Here is a 16,997-nt window from a genome sequence, read left to right as displayed (position 1 = left end):
TGTAACTGAGAAGCAGGTAGAAGTTTGTTGAACACTGTATAAATATATATCCACTTCACGTGACTGGCATAATTGTTAACAACGTAAACTTCCATTCCATGCAATTTTCAACCCAGAATAAAGCATTAATATTCCAGCCTTTTCACAAGTGCAGGCCTAGCCGGAACAAATTAATCAAGTTCATCTCAGGTAAACCCCAATACTTATTTTAGTATCTCTCTCCTGAACCTTGAACAGTAAAGTTTCTGACAGACTGGGAGAAGCAGAACCATCTAATGCAAGACTTTTTTTTTTTTTTTTAAACAGTAGGGAACTAGAGAAATGCTGATAATCTTCTTTTCTCCATTATAATTCCATTGGAGATTTCCTATACTCTGCCACAGGCAAATATAGTAATTCTTAGAAGTGAGTTCACATGCCAACACGATCCCTGAAACGCTTATACGGATTTCCATCGGACTTTTTTCATCTACCATATATTCATAACGGCTTAATGATTCTTAAAATGTGTCCAGTCGACAGGGATGCCCGATGTTTCCACTGCTGTTCAATCTGTCGTTAGATCCAATGCCGAGATTGATTCAGCATTGGCCCCAGTTGAAGGGCATTTCAGTTGGCACACAGTGCACAAAAATTACAGCATTTGCCGATGATATTCTACTTCATATCTCAAACCCAGAGTCATGTCTGTGTCCGTTGATGGAGAAAATTATGGAAAAAGGATCAATATCAGGATTCAAAGTAAACATTAAAAATTAACAGCTATCTATTTGGGGAGAGGTCTGGCAGAGCCTCAGTGGGCTCGGCCCCTTGGGTTGCAGTGGGAAAATAGGTCAATATCATATTTGGAGGTCCGGCTTCTGAAGAACATGGCCACTCTCTATAATCTCAACATTAGCAAAGTTATAACTGATATGAAAAGGGAGCTGGAGGGTTGGGAGCAACTCAATGTATCATACTTGGGCAGGGCAAACCTCCTGAAGATGATATCGTTCCCACGATTATTATACCCTTTGCAAACATTACTACTTCTAACACAAAAAGATGCACAACAAATTAACTATCTCTTCCGTAGATTTATTTGGAAAAAGAAGCGCCCCAGGATTAGCCTTGTCAAACTTCAACAACCCATGACAAATGGGGGCATAAATTTCCCAGACATAGTTCAGTATAGTCATGCAGCTCATCTGCGTTCTCAAAGATTGGTTAATGGATCAGAGCATCTATACCAATTTAGCAGTAGAAAAACAAGTTCTTCCAGATATCCATCTAAAGGCCTTTCTTCATTTACATGATCAGGAATTGCCTCCCCATACTTTAGAAAACCCTCTCGTACTTTCAGTCAGAAGGATTTGGCATATACTAAGACACAAACGTCACCTTAATCCCTATAAATCCATACATCTACCGTTTGTTAAAAACCCCGCATTTCAAGATGGCATGGCGGCTCGCCCCTTCACGGTGTGGAAGAAGGAGGGACTGCGGACAGTTGGACAATTGTTGAACAGGACTGGGAGAAAGCCACTCCGCCATGTGGAGGCACTGGAGCGGTTTCCATTTTTCGGTCCGAGGACTTTCTTTCATTCAGGTCCAGCACTATGTCCGAGTGGTGATTTCGCTCTTCACAGCAGTGGATTGGGATAACCCTCGATACTTTATTATTAACTGCTTCCTCCAAGAGAGGAGCAATTTCATCTAACTATGCTTTTTTTAAGAACTATAAATAGATCACACTAAAATAAATTCAGGCCTGAGTGGATGGTTGCGCCATTTCCCTCGACTAACAGAACAAATGTTATTAAAAGAACTGGCCACTTCGATAAAACTTTTTCCAGCCTCTATATATGCAGAGATGTTCCTCAACATATTCTACAGAGGCTCTCTCTCACCACATCGCCAAAATATTATTGGTCTTTCAGCTGATTCTAGGTGCCCTAAATGTGGTGACCGATCCATACTATTGTTTATGGTCATGTCCTATGATCAGGGCTTTCTGGACCCGGGTATGGAGGTTCGCAACTGCGGAATTAGTTAATTATCTGCCACTCACTCCTGATTGGGCAGTATTGGGTATTTTGCCTTCTGGTACGTGGACCTTCGCAAGGGGAAGAAGGCTGCTTATGGCAATATCTGCAGCTGTTAGGAAATCGGTCCTCCATATGTGGATCCAGACCTCCTCTCCAACACTCGATTTGTTTAAGGAAAAGATGTACTTTCTCCTAAGAATGGACTGGCTGGATTCTTCTCTCCAGAAGGGTACTTTAACTTGTAAATTTTTTGAAACTTGGGAAAGCTATATTAATATCCTACCCACCCAGTTGCGAATATAGCTGTATGAATGCTTTCATCAGACGCTGTGGTTTGAAACCAGAGTATTCCTTCAAGACCCTCCAATTCTTATACAGGATGATGGGGCAGGCTTGTCCAATTCCTCTGGTCTCTCCGCACCCCAATGATGGGCTGGGGGAGGGGGAAACTGTAATGTCTTGATTGCTTCCTTTACTGAGGGATGGTGGCATGGTTATTGTAATCACTATTGCAATTTTGTCTCGTCCCATAATCCTGGCTGACTGAACATTTTGTGTGTGCACAAGTACAAATAGAAGGGTCACACTACAAAATTGTTAGTATTGAAGATTACTGCTAGGACTTTTTTTTTTTTTTTTTTTTACATGTAATAGGTATACACTCCAAATTATACTGCAGAAAACTATGCTGGAATGTAAATCTGTTTGTAATACAGGTTTACCCTGATTGGCGAGGGGAGGGGACAAAACATTCATGCTACCTGAAAACAGACAGATTGTAGAGAAAAATCAAGTATTAAATAAGCAACTTTTTTATTCTTATTTTTCTTTGTTATGACACAAACCATAAAACACAGGCAAATAAAGATACAATTCACAGTACCAAAAAAAAAAAAATAATTAAAAGAATTCAGTCCCCTTTATCCAAAAATCAATGACAAAAAAAATAAAAATATTTCTTTATACAGTTAGGGATTGAAATTGCATTGCAAACACATCAAATGTTCACTAAAAAGCTTTTTTTTTTGTATAGGACACATTTATTGATCATATGTACATACAAGGTAGCGCTTATTTTATATACTTTTATATACATAATCTGCCAATAAATAGGATCATTCGACATATAAAGCCAGTGTTTTACTTAGTCGGGGTAAGGCTTGGGGGAGCTTTAAGAAATGATGGGCCCAAGTGTAGCATGCACACACACACACATACAATCTTCAGGTCTGAAAGCCGAATATATCACGGTCATAGAACCAGAACAAATTTAAAATAAATTTACATACCCCATTAATTGCTATGGGAGAAAAAATAAACAAATAGAAAAAAAAATAATAAAACCTCTGAACCTTCAAGATGGCTTTTTAACTGTCTTTATACAAGTACTATATGGGAGGTTTTTTTTTTAATTCAGTGTAATTATTAATAAATGTTTCTTGTGCAGAACTCTGTTTTCTATAATTTAGTGTTATTTTACGGACAGAACTACCAAACACTCTACAACCATACACCAAAGTTCACTGCATAGGACAGTGGTTTCCTCTACAGTCAAACAGTTAATTTGGGGAAAAAAAACAACAACAAAACCCTATAGGGCCAAGTACATTTTTCAAAGTTAATAGAAAAAGTTAAGAGCATTCTTATGGTATAGGTCAGTGTTGGCTAACATGTTATACTCCAGGTGTTGTGAAACTACAAGTCCCAGCATACCCTTCCAGCAATAAGCTGCTATATATTGGTAAAGAATGCTGGGACTTATAGTTTCACAAACACCTGGAGTGTCACAGGTTAGCCAACACTGGTATAGGTGGTGTGAGGACATATGCTTAGTAAGAGATATAATCTCATGCATACGTTTTATTGCTTTATAAAAGAAAACCAAAGCCTGACTTTCTATAGCACATGAATGAGATGAAATGTACCTTATTGCAGCATTGGAGTGGATCACTTACAATTAGATAAGATCATTACTATATATTGTTGCTAGAACTTATTTGTAGCCACAAGTGACATATCTATAAAACTGTTTCCTATGTGGTAAACCACATTCTAGCTGCAAAAAAAGCAATTTTGTAAAAAATATGTAAAAAAAAAACCCCAAAAAAACAAAACCGATTTCAAGTTTTACAGAGGCAACCTGCACATGCAATTAATTGCTGCTATTACTACTACTTACAGCTTTTATTATAAGAAGTTATCTGGGGCAGCTAATCAAAAACCTTTAAATGGAATTTAGGTCTTTTTATTTTTCTTCCGACACTTTTAGTATTAAGGCTACGTAAACATCAGTGTTAAAATTCTGTTTTTAAGATGCATTTTTAAACGCAAGATGCATATAAGTTTGTGAAAATACAGAAAAGTCATTGTACCAAATGGGACTGTACATATTTATATGCGTTTGTCTTGTGATACACTGGAGTGTTCTTTTGAATGCTTCTTGCTCCATTTCAGTACATCCGAGGTGCCTCGTAGTTGAAAACGTACATTCATCTCAATGGGAGTGCATTGTAAAAGCAATGAGAAGTGGTTAAGAAATGTTAATGCTTTTCGTTGTGTTCTGCTTTGCCACGATAACTTTCTATTTTGTCACATGAGAAAGTGGAATGCAGTCTATGCTTTTATACATGCACTCAAATATGCTTTGTAAATACCAGTGTACAGCGCCTAAAAAAAGGTTAGCAAACCACATCCAAAAAACAATTACAATACAGTCTAACATTGTGTATTTTACAGATTTTGGCAGCCTGCACTAACTATTCTTCCTTGCTGACTTTGGCAACTAAATTCAGCACTATAATTTTGTAATTGCTACTTTCCAGGGTTCCTGGTGCTATGACTAAGCAAATAGGACATAGCTTAATAAAATGCAATACAAGATTAAAAATAAAGGGGTACAGTATTCGTTTCTCTTTTTACAAGACTTAAATATTAATAACGTTAATAATTTCAGTGGATATTCACTTCATGCATCTCTGCATACAATAACTGTATGTAGTATCCCAACATTACTCACGATCCACACAAAAACACAATAAAAACTTTGTTCATTCTTCCATGTAGTGTAAGGGAATTATTTTTACTATTTTCTTAGTCTTAGATCTTATACCACCAAAAACATAAGTAACCTTTTCAGTATTACTCAAGCAAATTCACAAATGTATCCTTTAGATTACCTCAAATTGACCCTTATTACAATACGATTTCATAACGGAATTCATACTAGCTACACACTAGTTTTATTTTTTTTAAGCAAGTAATTATTCAGTTTCTCTAAACCTGCAATAGCAGCTGCTTAACTACATGGATGACACTACTTGGACAGCACTGTCCTAGAACTTGGACTAGGTATACCATCCATTCACCCTGCCATACAACATTCTACTCCTCTGTACACATCTCTCACACTACAACGCACACAATTATGTTATTGATCGCTAAAAACAACACGGGTGGGACATTTTAAAGGCTATTCCAATGATAAAATCCCTTTTAAGCAGAATATGGTAGCTCTGACCCTTAACAAGGGATATCAATATCAGGTCTTTGTTCTTTAAAAAAAAAAAAGTTTCCTTTTCCCTGATTAGCAGCAGCGGTTTGTGGGGATCACTTCCTTGGGATACCCACTGTTACTGAAATGCAAACCAAAGATTGTATTCTCCAGTTTTTGGTACATGGAAAACTTTGAAAGGAAACAACTTGTCCATATGATGCTGGCACATGAAAGGGAGGATGTTTCTCTCCTGCCAACACAGTCGAGAGACATGGTTGGAAAAGACTGTTTTGCAATAGGACCCCAAACTTAAATGGGCGGGAAGGGTTGTAAGAGGCAAGAAGCACCTGGAGGGGTCACCCGATTCTGTCAGTTTGTTCATAAAGAAAGTACTGGCCACACTGCGTCTTATGACTAGTTGTGACAGAGTTCCATGATATGCACAACAGTCACTGAAGGCAAAATCTACTTACATGAGAGTCATCTCAAACAAGCATCTTTTATGTAGCAGCATAAATAAGTAGCCATCCTTACTTTGGCTGATTTCCACTTACACTACACATATACAATATGGAGACTAAAGCTCATTTAAACAGGCGTTAAACATTATTTGTAAAGCCTATCCACCGAGGCAGCTCATAAGTATAAGCTCACATAGATGAAACAGTCTTCCTGGCTCATCTGTGCTCAAGCAGAGAGATATGGACATATTGTACTGCTGCACATAATGAAATTAATGAAAAAACCAAGTCCCTCACCGAACCGGCATAGGGGGAGACAACACTAAAAGCAAGCCTTTACTTTTGGAGATTCGTGAGCAGTTAATACAGGCAAAAATGGCGTTCATCAAGAGAAAATTCCACTATATCTAAAAATCACTAATCGATATTTGCGCACTTTGTTAAACCAGAAAAATGCATAACCACGTTAGATACCTATTTATTCAGCTTGAATTTATCCTTTCATTTTTCTAGGGCAGTTTAGAAAATGAAAGCAAACGTCTGATTGGTTGCCATGTTTTCTTTACAGTCATGTGTAACAGTTTTAATAAATATTCCCTAGTCTGTTTAAATATTTACATTCAATACAGTCTAAAAAATTGTGCCCAAGCTTAAAAGCAGGCTTTCTTTGCACAAACATTAAAACTAAAGGTTCTTTAGTATCCATTTGCCTCTGTTTAAAGAAATAAAAATAAATCTCATCTGAGTTTTATAGAATATTTTGAAGACATCTAGAGCAGGCCTGTCCAACCTGCGGCCGTCCAGGTGTTGTGAAACTACAAGTCCCAGCATGCTTTGCCAGTAGACAACCTGTTGATAGCTGGAAGGGCATGCTGGGACTTGTAGTTTCACAACATCTGGAGGGCCGCAGGTTGGACAGGCCTGATCTAGAGTGTTCAGTGTCCATACAACACCACATGTAGCTTATTTCATTACATGTCAACAGCACAATTATTCTGTACCACCCTGCAATCAGACATTTTCTTTCACAGTTTATCTTGCCCTAGACCAATCAGAGCTTACATTTGACAGGTCACACCACTGTATTATTTAAGCGCCAAGGTCTTTTCTTTCAGGAGACAATTGTGCTCGTTTCTATGTGCAAAATAGTATGGGTAAACATGTAACTGCAAAATGCAAAAAGTCGTAACCAGTATCAGTCAGATGTTCTAGGATAACGGTAATTAGAATCAAATTGGTTGCTATTTGTCACAGCACCTTTTTGCAGTTAACGGTACATTGCCACAGAAGACTTAACACTACACATTGAACACTAATTGAAACTCATCAGTCTAAACACCTGGGTTCAGGCAGAAATATGTTGGGATACTCATGACCACTTTGTGTACATTTTTAAAATACAAAAATGAGCCACTATCTGGCTTTTAATTTGTTTGGACATTTGATGTGCAAAAAAAAAGAAAAAAAAAAAGCTGCTACATGATGACCAGGAAAAGGAGTAATCTCTCTCCCTCTCTCCTTAGGAGGGCAGGAGACGATTAGAATCTGCAGTCCAACATTATCTTACAGGAACACGTGGGAACCAGTCTGAAGACAAAGACTTGATCATGACCCATAGATTTTCTTCTTGTAAGTCTTCTACATCACAAGCAACACCATATACTTCACATCAACCAATGATCGGAGGGGGAGGCAAATCGGAGGTTATGAGAGATTTTGCCTTTTTCTTTTTTTGGACTGAGTGATGTGAAGCAGGAAGGGGGAGGTGGGAATGCTCAATAGGTAGAAATATATGGATATGGATGCTTCAGACATCATATCTGTTGTGTGCATTGGGGTGACTCTGTCGACTATACTGAAAATGATCCGTCAGTACGTTGGTTCGACCATACTGGTAGTCCCTTCCAGGAGTGAAGGAAGAAATGCCATTCTGTAGCTTTTCAGGAAGCTCACGGTGGTGGTCCAATCCCTGGATTTCTCCTGATGCAAGAGGGAGTAACTGCTTCTTTGCTTCTTTGTTAGAATCATACTTGGCCTGCAAATATATACAATAATTATGTCAACCCATGATCAACGGGGCTTGTTAAGTCACCAACTCCACTGTGGAGAGGAAAGTAGATTAGGAAAAGCAAGTCGTGTTTTATTCCAGCTGCAGAGTATTAATGGGAAGAAAATGCTAAATATTAGTTTAGAAATACAGCCTCCTACTAAACTTACTGTTCCCCTCCATCCTACGTCACCATTTTTTTCTTGTGGGACTCTTTTCTGAACGTGGTGCAGCACTGCTAACTGCATCTCACACCAAAACATAGGTGAATGAAAGATTCCAGAATTTTAGTATGGTGTTTTACACCACAGCTTATGTGAACAGCAGAACTGCACTATCACCTGGATCAATCATCCCTGTGCCTGCTGTATTTCCTGGGTGTCTTTCCCGACATCTTGTTCCATAAGGAATGCAGCATGAAAAAATTATCTGAAAATACCTGAGCAGGGCTGACTTGATTTGTCCAGGGCTGGACAGATCAAGTCACGCTAATGTTAGTGTCCCCAGATTGCAACACCTTTAAATAGAAATCTATCATATTGGACCTCAGAAAGTTTTTTTAAACGAGTGATAGTTCTTGAAAATGTTGAAGGTTTTACTCCCGACTTTTCCACAAGATCTTGACTGGTATGTGAAAGCAGCACTCACCTTATTATACAGAAAGACCCCAAGAATTGCAGTCATCATTCCCAGAACATTGGTGCCGGTCACAGGATTACGAAGCATAATGAGAGACACTGTAATGACCATGATCCTTTTGGTGGCATTTGCTACAGAATAACTGAGAGGGCTTATAAGATTCAAGATGCTGAAGGCAATGAGGTTCTGAGCAAAGTTGCATGTTCCGCTGATCACTAGGAGGAGAAGTGTCCATGACCACTGGGATACAGAAGTCTGGATAGGATGACAACAAGCAGAGGTAAGTGCTGGAAAAATTACATACATGAAAACAAGTAGAGACAAGAAACAGGAGAAGAAAACAAGGTGGAAAATCTTTTATCCTGTGCTAAAGGGACACGTTACCATTGTTTTACAATTTCAAATATAGGGTATTGGGCCTGTAACATACATATCATATTTTTTTTTAAATTAAGTTGGACATATTTTGTGCTCCAAAGAGTGTTGTAAAACAGACAGCTCTCATTTTAAGTTCTTTTTCTCTTCACAGTCCAAGTGAATAAAGTACCTAGCCTATAAACAGCACTAACAACTACAATACAGCTGCCTATTGCTTGCAATGGAAAATGACCAATGATTGGAAATGTGCACTGTAAATTGCAGTTGTATCCGTTAATCTCACTCACATAATCTTTGCCTTGTAAAAGATATGATGAAACGTAGATCTAAGTTACACTGAATCCTACTATTCTATTTGTCATTTAAATATTTCCATTACACAGAGAGGATGTGCTTTTTTTTAGCTCTAAAATGTGCCTTATATGATGTTACACATCTACAATGAAGATGAAGTAAAAAGTGATGGGTGTTTTTTTTTTTATTAAGCCAGTGAAGTGATTAAGCAACTATAAATGATTACAGCATGTGACCCTGCATCCCACTTTCTGCTGCATAACACCAATCTTTTTCCCTAAAGTCCTCCTGTCAATCATATTAAAGGGTAATAAATGTTAGGTCTAGTTTGAACACAGTAATTTAGCAGCTTCAGCAAGTGCTCTAAAGAGGTCTATTCATAGACCTAATTTGCCCACAGATCACTGTGTATGAGCCCATAAACAACTGTCCATCCATCCCAATCAACATGTGATCATGATCATTCATATATCAATTGGGAGAGGTGGAATGTAGAAGCTGACCAAGTGCAGCCTTTTAGCATGTACAGTAATTGTCTGACCATGCTAACTGTGACCTAAGCTGGACTGGGAGGAAATCATCTACATCTGCAGTCAGACTGTGTCTGCTCATTTATAGGAATAGTAACTTTCACTAATTGGAAAAAGGCTGGACACCTATTATGCACTGTGCATTTCTAAATTCAGGGCCAGCGGCTGATTCCCAGCTGCTCCAAATAGTTCCCAGTCCTACTATATATCTATAGCTATATATACCAACACTACATAAATGTAACTTACCAGGTCACTCTCCACTAAAAAGGATGATAGGTCTAGTAGCACCCATGTGGGTATCATGAAAAAAACAGCATGGCAGCCAAGAAGGTTGAGTAACCGCAGATGATGTATACGAGAGTCCCTTAAAACCTGTAAAGTTTGACATCCGTTATATTAATAAAGATAACGCTATAAAAGGAAATTATGTCAAATTATGGGGCATATTCAATTAGGTCTAAAGATCGCGGATACGTGCTCCCACTGACAACGCGTTACCGCAACGTCATGGGTTTCCGTGCGCACCCCATAGGGTTGCAAAGGGAAATCCGCAATGTTGCAGTATTGTATTGTCACCTTACATGTGCAGCCACGCGTTATTGCAATCACCGGACCTGATCGAATATGCTCCCTACGTGTGTAACAGTAGATTTTTGAATAGGAATTAAAGAGATTATTTCAGTAAGACATGGTGAGAAACTAAAATGCACAGAGAACCTTACATTTCTGCTTACCTACAGCAATATAATTGAGAACTGCAGAGCAAAGTTAAATATCACCCATATACAGCAATACATCGGTGCCAAACAGCATGCAAATTGTTTTGGGAAAAAGTGCTATTCTACAGATGCTTATGTATTTCTCCAATTTCTACAGTCATCTTATAATGGGGCAGTAAGGCGACTCAGTGGTTGACTCAGACCAGGATGCCATCTGTGTGCAGATTGTATGTTCGCCCCAGATTTGTGTGTGTTTCCTCCCAAAGTCATACTAGTAGGTTAATTTGCTTCAGACCATAATGGCATGTGTCAGAATAAACTTCTCTTACTGTACATCACTGAGGAATCTGCATGTTCAATATAAAGAACGGATAATGCGTTTATTCAATACTGACCTTCTTGGAGAAGATGTTTTGCAGAGAAAAGCAGAGGGTGGCAGCCAAAGCACTGATCAGACCCCACATGTCAAAGGAGATCTCTGTTACTGTGGCCAGCAGGACCCCTCCTATAATTGGAATTAGGGATACGTACACCTAAATGAAGAAGGAATACAGGTTGTATCAAGGGACACATCAGATAATGCCCAATATGTTGATTTATGTGTGCTCTCGTGTATACTCACCTTGGTGGTCTGCTTTTCCTTCATTATTATCCTTGACAATAGCACAACCCATATTGGCATGGTGGCTTTCACTGGAATATAAAAGCGGTGGGGAATACAATTATGATTGGGCCACCAATCTCAAATTGAATATACCAAATATGTTCTATATTTGTGGATAATTTTTGCACAATTATGTTTTAAGATTTATTTCATTTTCAGTAATGGTTTTAAGTTATCAGGCCAGAAGATTGTACACCATTAACTTGCTCCACCTTACCCGCCATGGCTCAGCCACATGATCACACACACAAAAAACTCCTTCACAAACTGCCCAATTATTTTTATGAATACTGCCCAAAAAAAAAAATCTGATACAAAAGAGAATTATAAAAAAATAATAATAAAGAAGTAAAAAAAATATAAATAAATCAGCATCTACTTATTTTCTACAGACAAAATAGAAGCTTGAATGTTCTCATTCAATTGCAACCAAAAGTAAATAATTTCTCTAACAAGACAAAGTCCCTATAAACTTCATAGAAATATCCAGTTACTTGAATGGCATTCATTATACTTCTCTAAATTAAAGCCTGCCTATGCAAACAAGATTCAGCTCATGTATGTCTGTGGCATAATTTGTATGTGGAGAGAAATAAATGGAATTATTTCAGTTGTTGTTTACAACTAAAGCCTCCAATGGGAAAAAAAATGCCTCTTAAAAGCATAGGCTCTTGCAGTTTGCCCTCTTTGAACAGCATTTAGAGCATGTTCAGCATTGTATACCACATACTAAATGATATTTCCCTTAGAATACAATAATATTGTACCAAGCCTTCTCACTTATGAACACAAACTGATGCAGGGCAAAGCAGACAGAGGTCTAGATTTACTAAGCTGCGGGTTTGAAAAAGTGGGGATGTTGCCTATAGCAACCAATCAGATTCTAGCTATCATTTTGTAGAAGGTACTAAATAAATGAAAGCTAGAATCTGATTGGTTGCTATAGGCAACATCCCCACTTTTTCAAACCCGCAGCTTAGTAAATCTAGCCCAGAGTGTGTATGAGTCCATTTGCTTACATTATTTTATGGACCATCAGTTTAAGAGCACTTACCAGGCTTTATGAAGTCCTGCTTAATGGGTAATATTAATATCCATATGTAGGAACCCTAAAAGTTCGCAATCTAAAAATATTTCATCAGTTTTCATTTCTAAGCACTATTATCTGCAGCACAGGTATTTAAACTAGCTAAACACAAGAAGCTGCAGAAAAGAAAAACAGTTTTAGAACCATTTCTTGCACTGCAGGGCTTTACATTATCTACTCTTAGTTTATAACGAAAGGATAACAGTCATGCTATCAAAATATACTGGGACTCTGGGCAAGACAATCATATAATGTGGAGGAAACCCACATAAACACGGTGACAACATACAAACACAATCAATGGGTATTTATTAAAGTAAATGACAAATTAACTTTTACACGATTATGATGCCACATCTTTAAAATAATTAGCACAGGAACCTTTCATTTCCTGTACCCCAGTGTGAAAAGGTCTATCTTCCCTGGAAAAGGGCCTGATAAGGCCCAAAACATAATAACATAATATTAAGTAGTTGTATATTAAGTAGTAAATGCTACCCCCCAAAAAAAAAAAAAAAAAGCTTGCCCTATGTAATCAATAGAGTTAGGATTAGACCAGTGTTGGCTAACCTGTGACACTCCAGGTGTTGTGAATCTACAAGTCCCAGCATGCTTTGCCAATATATAACAGCTTTTTGCTGGAAGGGTATGCTGGGACTTGTAGTTTCACAACACCTGGAGTGTCACAGGTTAGCCAACACTGGATTAGACAAACCCAGGGATTCAATAAAAAAACGTAAGAAACCTAAGCAGGCACATTGAAATGACTATTGAGACGTGTAATGATTCCAGCCTATCAATCAGAAACTTTTCCCACTTACCAGGTGCTTGAAAAGTCAGACACAATGCATTATTTTAAAGTGGCCATATTGCCAAAAACAGGCTGTTGATGTGATTAGCAAAATTTCGCATAACAACAGACAGGTTAAAAATTCTGTCCTAATCCATCAACGAAGTGTCTAAAAGTAGATCTTACTGTGCAGTAGTGTTCCCTGAACCATATATTCCAGACCAATCCTATTGCTAGAATATAACTTCTGTTGCCATAAACTCATATTTAAAGGAACTAGTGACAGCTCTATGAACTAATCACATCTGTAAGTGTGAGCTTCAAGCTCCATTTTGGGATAATAGAGTCATCAGACGGAGCAGAAGAGACAATTTCAGGTGTTAGGGAAGAGTAGTAATGGGAATAGAATTGTGAAAAGTTGTGTTATGTAATACAAACCAGCATCAAAAGACAGGATGCAGGAAACAATATCTTTGAGTAACATGTGTTCTTATATGTTTATCTCTATTCCTCTCCTGTCTGTCACAGTCATCTTGGCTGTAGAAATCATTGTGGCACCTAAAAGAAGCAATTCTGAAATAGCTGGCACTGAAAATAAACTACAACTACCAACCTACTACCCATTTTGCAGGTTACCCAACTCTTCCATTTTTTTGGAAAGATGGTCCCTCCTTTCTATTCAAATCCCTCTGATTCTTCAGCCTCTCTCTTAGGTCTGATATTTTCCAACCCCTTTGTGATACTGTGCTGTCCGTTCAAATATATTAACATTTCAAATGTCGAAATAAACTTAGAGCAGTTGTCATTCCAAAATACCCCGGAATAAAAACATTTCTCTTACCGCTGACTTAGCTCTTCTTGATAACCCATCACATTCTCAATTGCAGTTTCAGCATGTCTCAAATGTACATTTTGTGAATGTGTACCATATGGTGTGGGGAATGCAGGACACAGTTGTCTGCACCATGTAAAATGAAACTTTCTATTAAACATCTTGTGGACATTTACCAGGAACCATCAGGTACACAACCTTTCCCCCATTACAAATAAAAAGCAGTTATTACTAAAGAGCTTTTTTTTTTTTTTTGTAAGGCCATGATGAGTTGAGAATTTTCTCTTCTCTCACACCTATGATAGTTTTAATGTTTGCTAGTTAACTAACTCTCTTTGTAGTAAAGGCCAAACAAGACAAAACATTGCAAACTTCCAGGACAAGGAAATCAAGTAATACAATCAAGTAATAGTAAACTATAAAATAGCCATCTTCTCAACACAATATTCTAAAGTAACAAATCAGCCATAGAATTGTTACTTCTTACAGTAAACTACAGAACACTACCGTAACTTCTCCCCTGACAGCTCACTCACACAATCATGGACCTACCCAACATAATTCAATGTCATCGCACGATGTGTACCTATTCAGATCGATCCAATTCCCATCTCATGTCCTGACTGATGCCATCTCATTGCTTACCATCATAGGATCACTAATAATCAGACTATGGCATTTACAGAGCAGCAGACACAAGGCCAGCAGACACATAGACACCTGCACGTATCCGACCATACTGCAGCATCTTCGTACTTCTGACCCCCAACCTCCCGGGCACACGTCCTACCCCTGCCCAGTCGGACACTTACCGGTATGTGCATAGGACACGGGCACTTTCCAGATGCTGAAATGTGCGGACACGGAGGCGAAGTACTTTCCAAAGGCCAGCGGGATGATGTACCAGCGGTAGTACCTGGAGGGAAGCTGGGTGTGGGGGACCCCCCAGGCACGAAGCATCGGGGGCAGGAAGCAGCAGATGGCCAGTATGTGAAAGAGAGACACAGTCACCGGGTAAGGGAAGTTGTTCAGGATGATCTTATTCACCACGTTGCCGCCGGAGCTCACCGAGTACCAGAGGATGCAGAGGACAGCCACCCGGGCGCCCTCTCGTACACCGGGCACTGGCACTGGTCCTCCGCCCCCTACACCTGACACCACCGCCATGACCCCGACCCTCCTCCTCCTTCCCCTCGGGGAAGCCGCTCACCGGCCCGGGACACACACACACAAGAAAGACGTGGAATTGAAGACGTCAAGAGAATGGGTGGGGATAGAGCCTTTTCACAATGACGCCACTTCCACTGGGATGATCCATTTAAACGAGATCGTCATTTCCGCCACACACACATACACTTCATTATTTAAGTTTGGTGGCAATATAGAATACAATTCACGAACACGATTACAGCGAGGGTGTATGTCTATCAGCTTTAGTACTGGATGGTGAACGTTTAATTAAAAATTATATAGAGTATATGTAGTGATCCATATTAATATAGCACAATCACGATACATGTGTTTAAAAAAAAAAAAAGGTGATCATGATTTATGTTTGTCTTAGGAACATCTTAAGTGGTCAAGATACACTTCGCAGATGCTCATTTCGTTCTGGGTGATGCAGAACACCAAATAGAAGTCAACGAAAAAGAGTTTATTTTGTTTGCATAGGGCACTCTCATGTTACATCACTTCCTGGAAATGTTAGGAATCGGCATAGCTCCCCATGGGCTACACTATGACAGCAGGTTATATCTAATGTGTGAAAAATCTCGACTGCCCACTTCTAATATTAATATGTACAGGATCAGTTCCCTGTAGCATCAAGGAACCGTAATATTAAATTCACATTTGACTTGATTAAGGCATGTGGATCATTATTTGGCTAGCTTCTTATTTACTTCCTATTCATGCTCCAGTATCTTATTCAGATTAGATTGACACAAAAGGGTGTTGCTTACACAAATTACAATTGTATTTAGCCTATCCCCATATGGGTTAAGGCAATCGGGTCACAAAGTGGGCACAGGCACCATATTTTATCATTTTGAATAAGTAGCTGTAGTTTCACAAAGGTTAAATCCCCGTTGGACAGCAACTTTGATAATGGGAAACAACAAAGGATAATCATTCTCCTACAACTCACTTGTCTATAGGCTGGCCCAACACCATTTTGGGCAGGACATCAGGTGGCAAAGTGGGCAGATGTGCAAACGGTCAGCATTACTGACACTTTCTCAATGTTAACTTGCTAAAACAGACATGTAACCTGTTTGAGACAAATGGCTAGATTTACTAAACTGGGTTTGAAAAAGTGGAGATGTTGCCTATAGCAACCAATCAGATTTGGTTGCTATAGGCAACATCTGCAGTTTTTTAAACCTGCCGTTTAGTAAATATACCCCAACGTATGAGATCTGTCTCAACTTAGAAACTGCCTCTACATTAAAGTTCTGGTCAACTTCTAAAATGGTCAGGTCCGGGGTTAGCATATGGTAAAGTGTAATTTATTTGAATAGTGGTAAGTGTGCATTGACATTGTTCCATTGGTGGCAATCTGAGAACGTACAGCCACAACTTTGCTGATATATGGAACTGCACCATGTGATAAATCCTGCCCTTATTTTGAACACTAAAGTGAAGCCCTCTGCCTGGGCTAGAGGTTAGATAATCCTTTAGGCACTTCCTTGAAACCCTTTTGGATGGAGGTTGGGTTAGGTCAGTGGGGTGGGTGAATTTAAAGAATGAACTAGGTTTTTTAAGGAATGAGTAGTTCAGAAGAATTAGTTAAAAAGTAATGAGCCTTGAGACGGAAACTAGATTTCCAGATCTCTGAAGGTTGAGATAGTGGGGAAATCTCTCCGGTGAAAGCCTAGATAAAGGAGCACCAATATGACAAGTATGCCTCTTTGGTTTTAGAAAGGTACTATGGTAAGTACCACTCTCTGGATCCCTACCTTACCTGTAAGAGTTCAATTGATGCAAATGGTAGAGGGGTTCTCCAGAAAGACCAAGGGAGTATCGTTTAAGTCA

At 38.9% G+C, this 16,997-nt stretch overlaps 1 protein-coding gene across 1 annotated transcript; it reads right to left on the bottom strand.

Moving 5' to 3' along the window:
* Positions 1-5,584: 5,584 nt before the first annotated feature.
* Positions 5,585-15,236, bottom strand: SLC35E1 (solute carrier family 35 member E1). The gene is made up of 6 exons (XM_075207285.1): positions 14,777-15,236; positions 11,214-11,284; positions 10,987-11,124; positions 10,119-10,244; positions 8,677-8,922; positions 5,585-8,016 (listed from the first exon to the last, which is right to left on the bottom strand). Exons 1-6 carry the CDS (start codon positions 15,129-15,131, stop codon positions 7,789-7,791), a joined length of 1,164 nt encoding a protein of 387 aa, XP_075063386.1. The 5' UTR covers positions 15,132-15,236; the 3' UTR covers positions 5,585-7,788.
* Between the last annotated feature and the right edge of the window lie 1,761 nt (positions 15,237-16,997).

This window comes from Mixophyes fleayi, chromosome 1 (assembly GCF_038048845.1).
Source record: "Mixophyes fleayi isolate aMixFle1 chromosome 1, aMixFle1.hap1, whole genome shotgun sequence".
Lineage (NCBI taxonomy): Eukaryota > Metazoa > Chordata > Amphibia > Anura > Limnodynastidae > Mixophyes > Mixophyes fleayi.
This window is presented reverse-complemented; position numbering and strand designations above follow the sequence as displayed.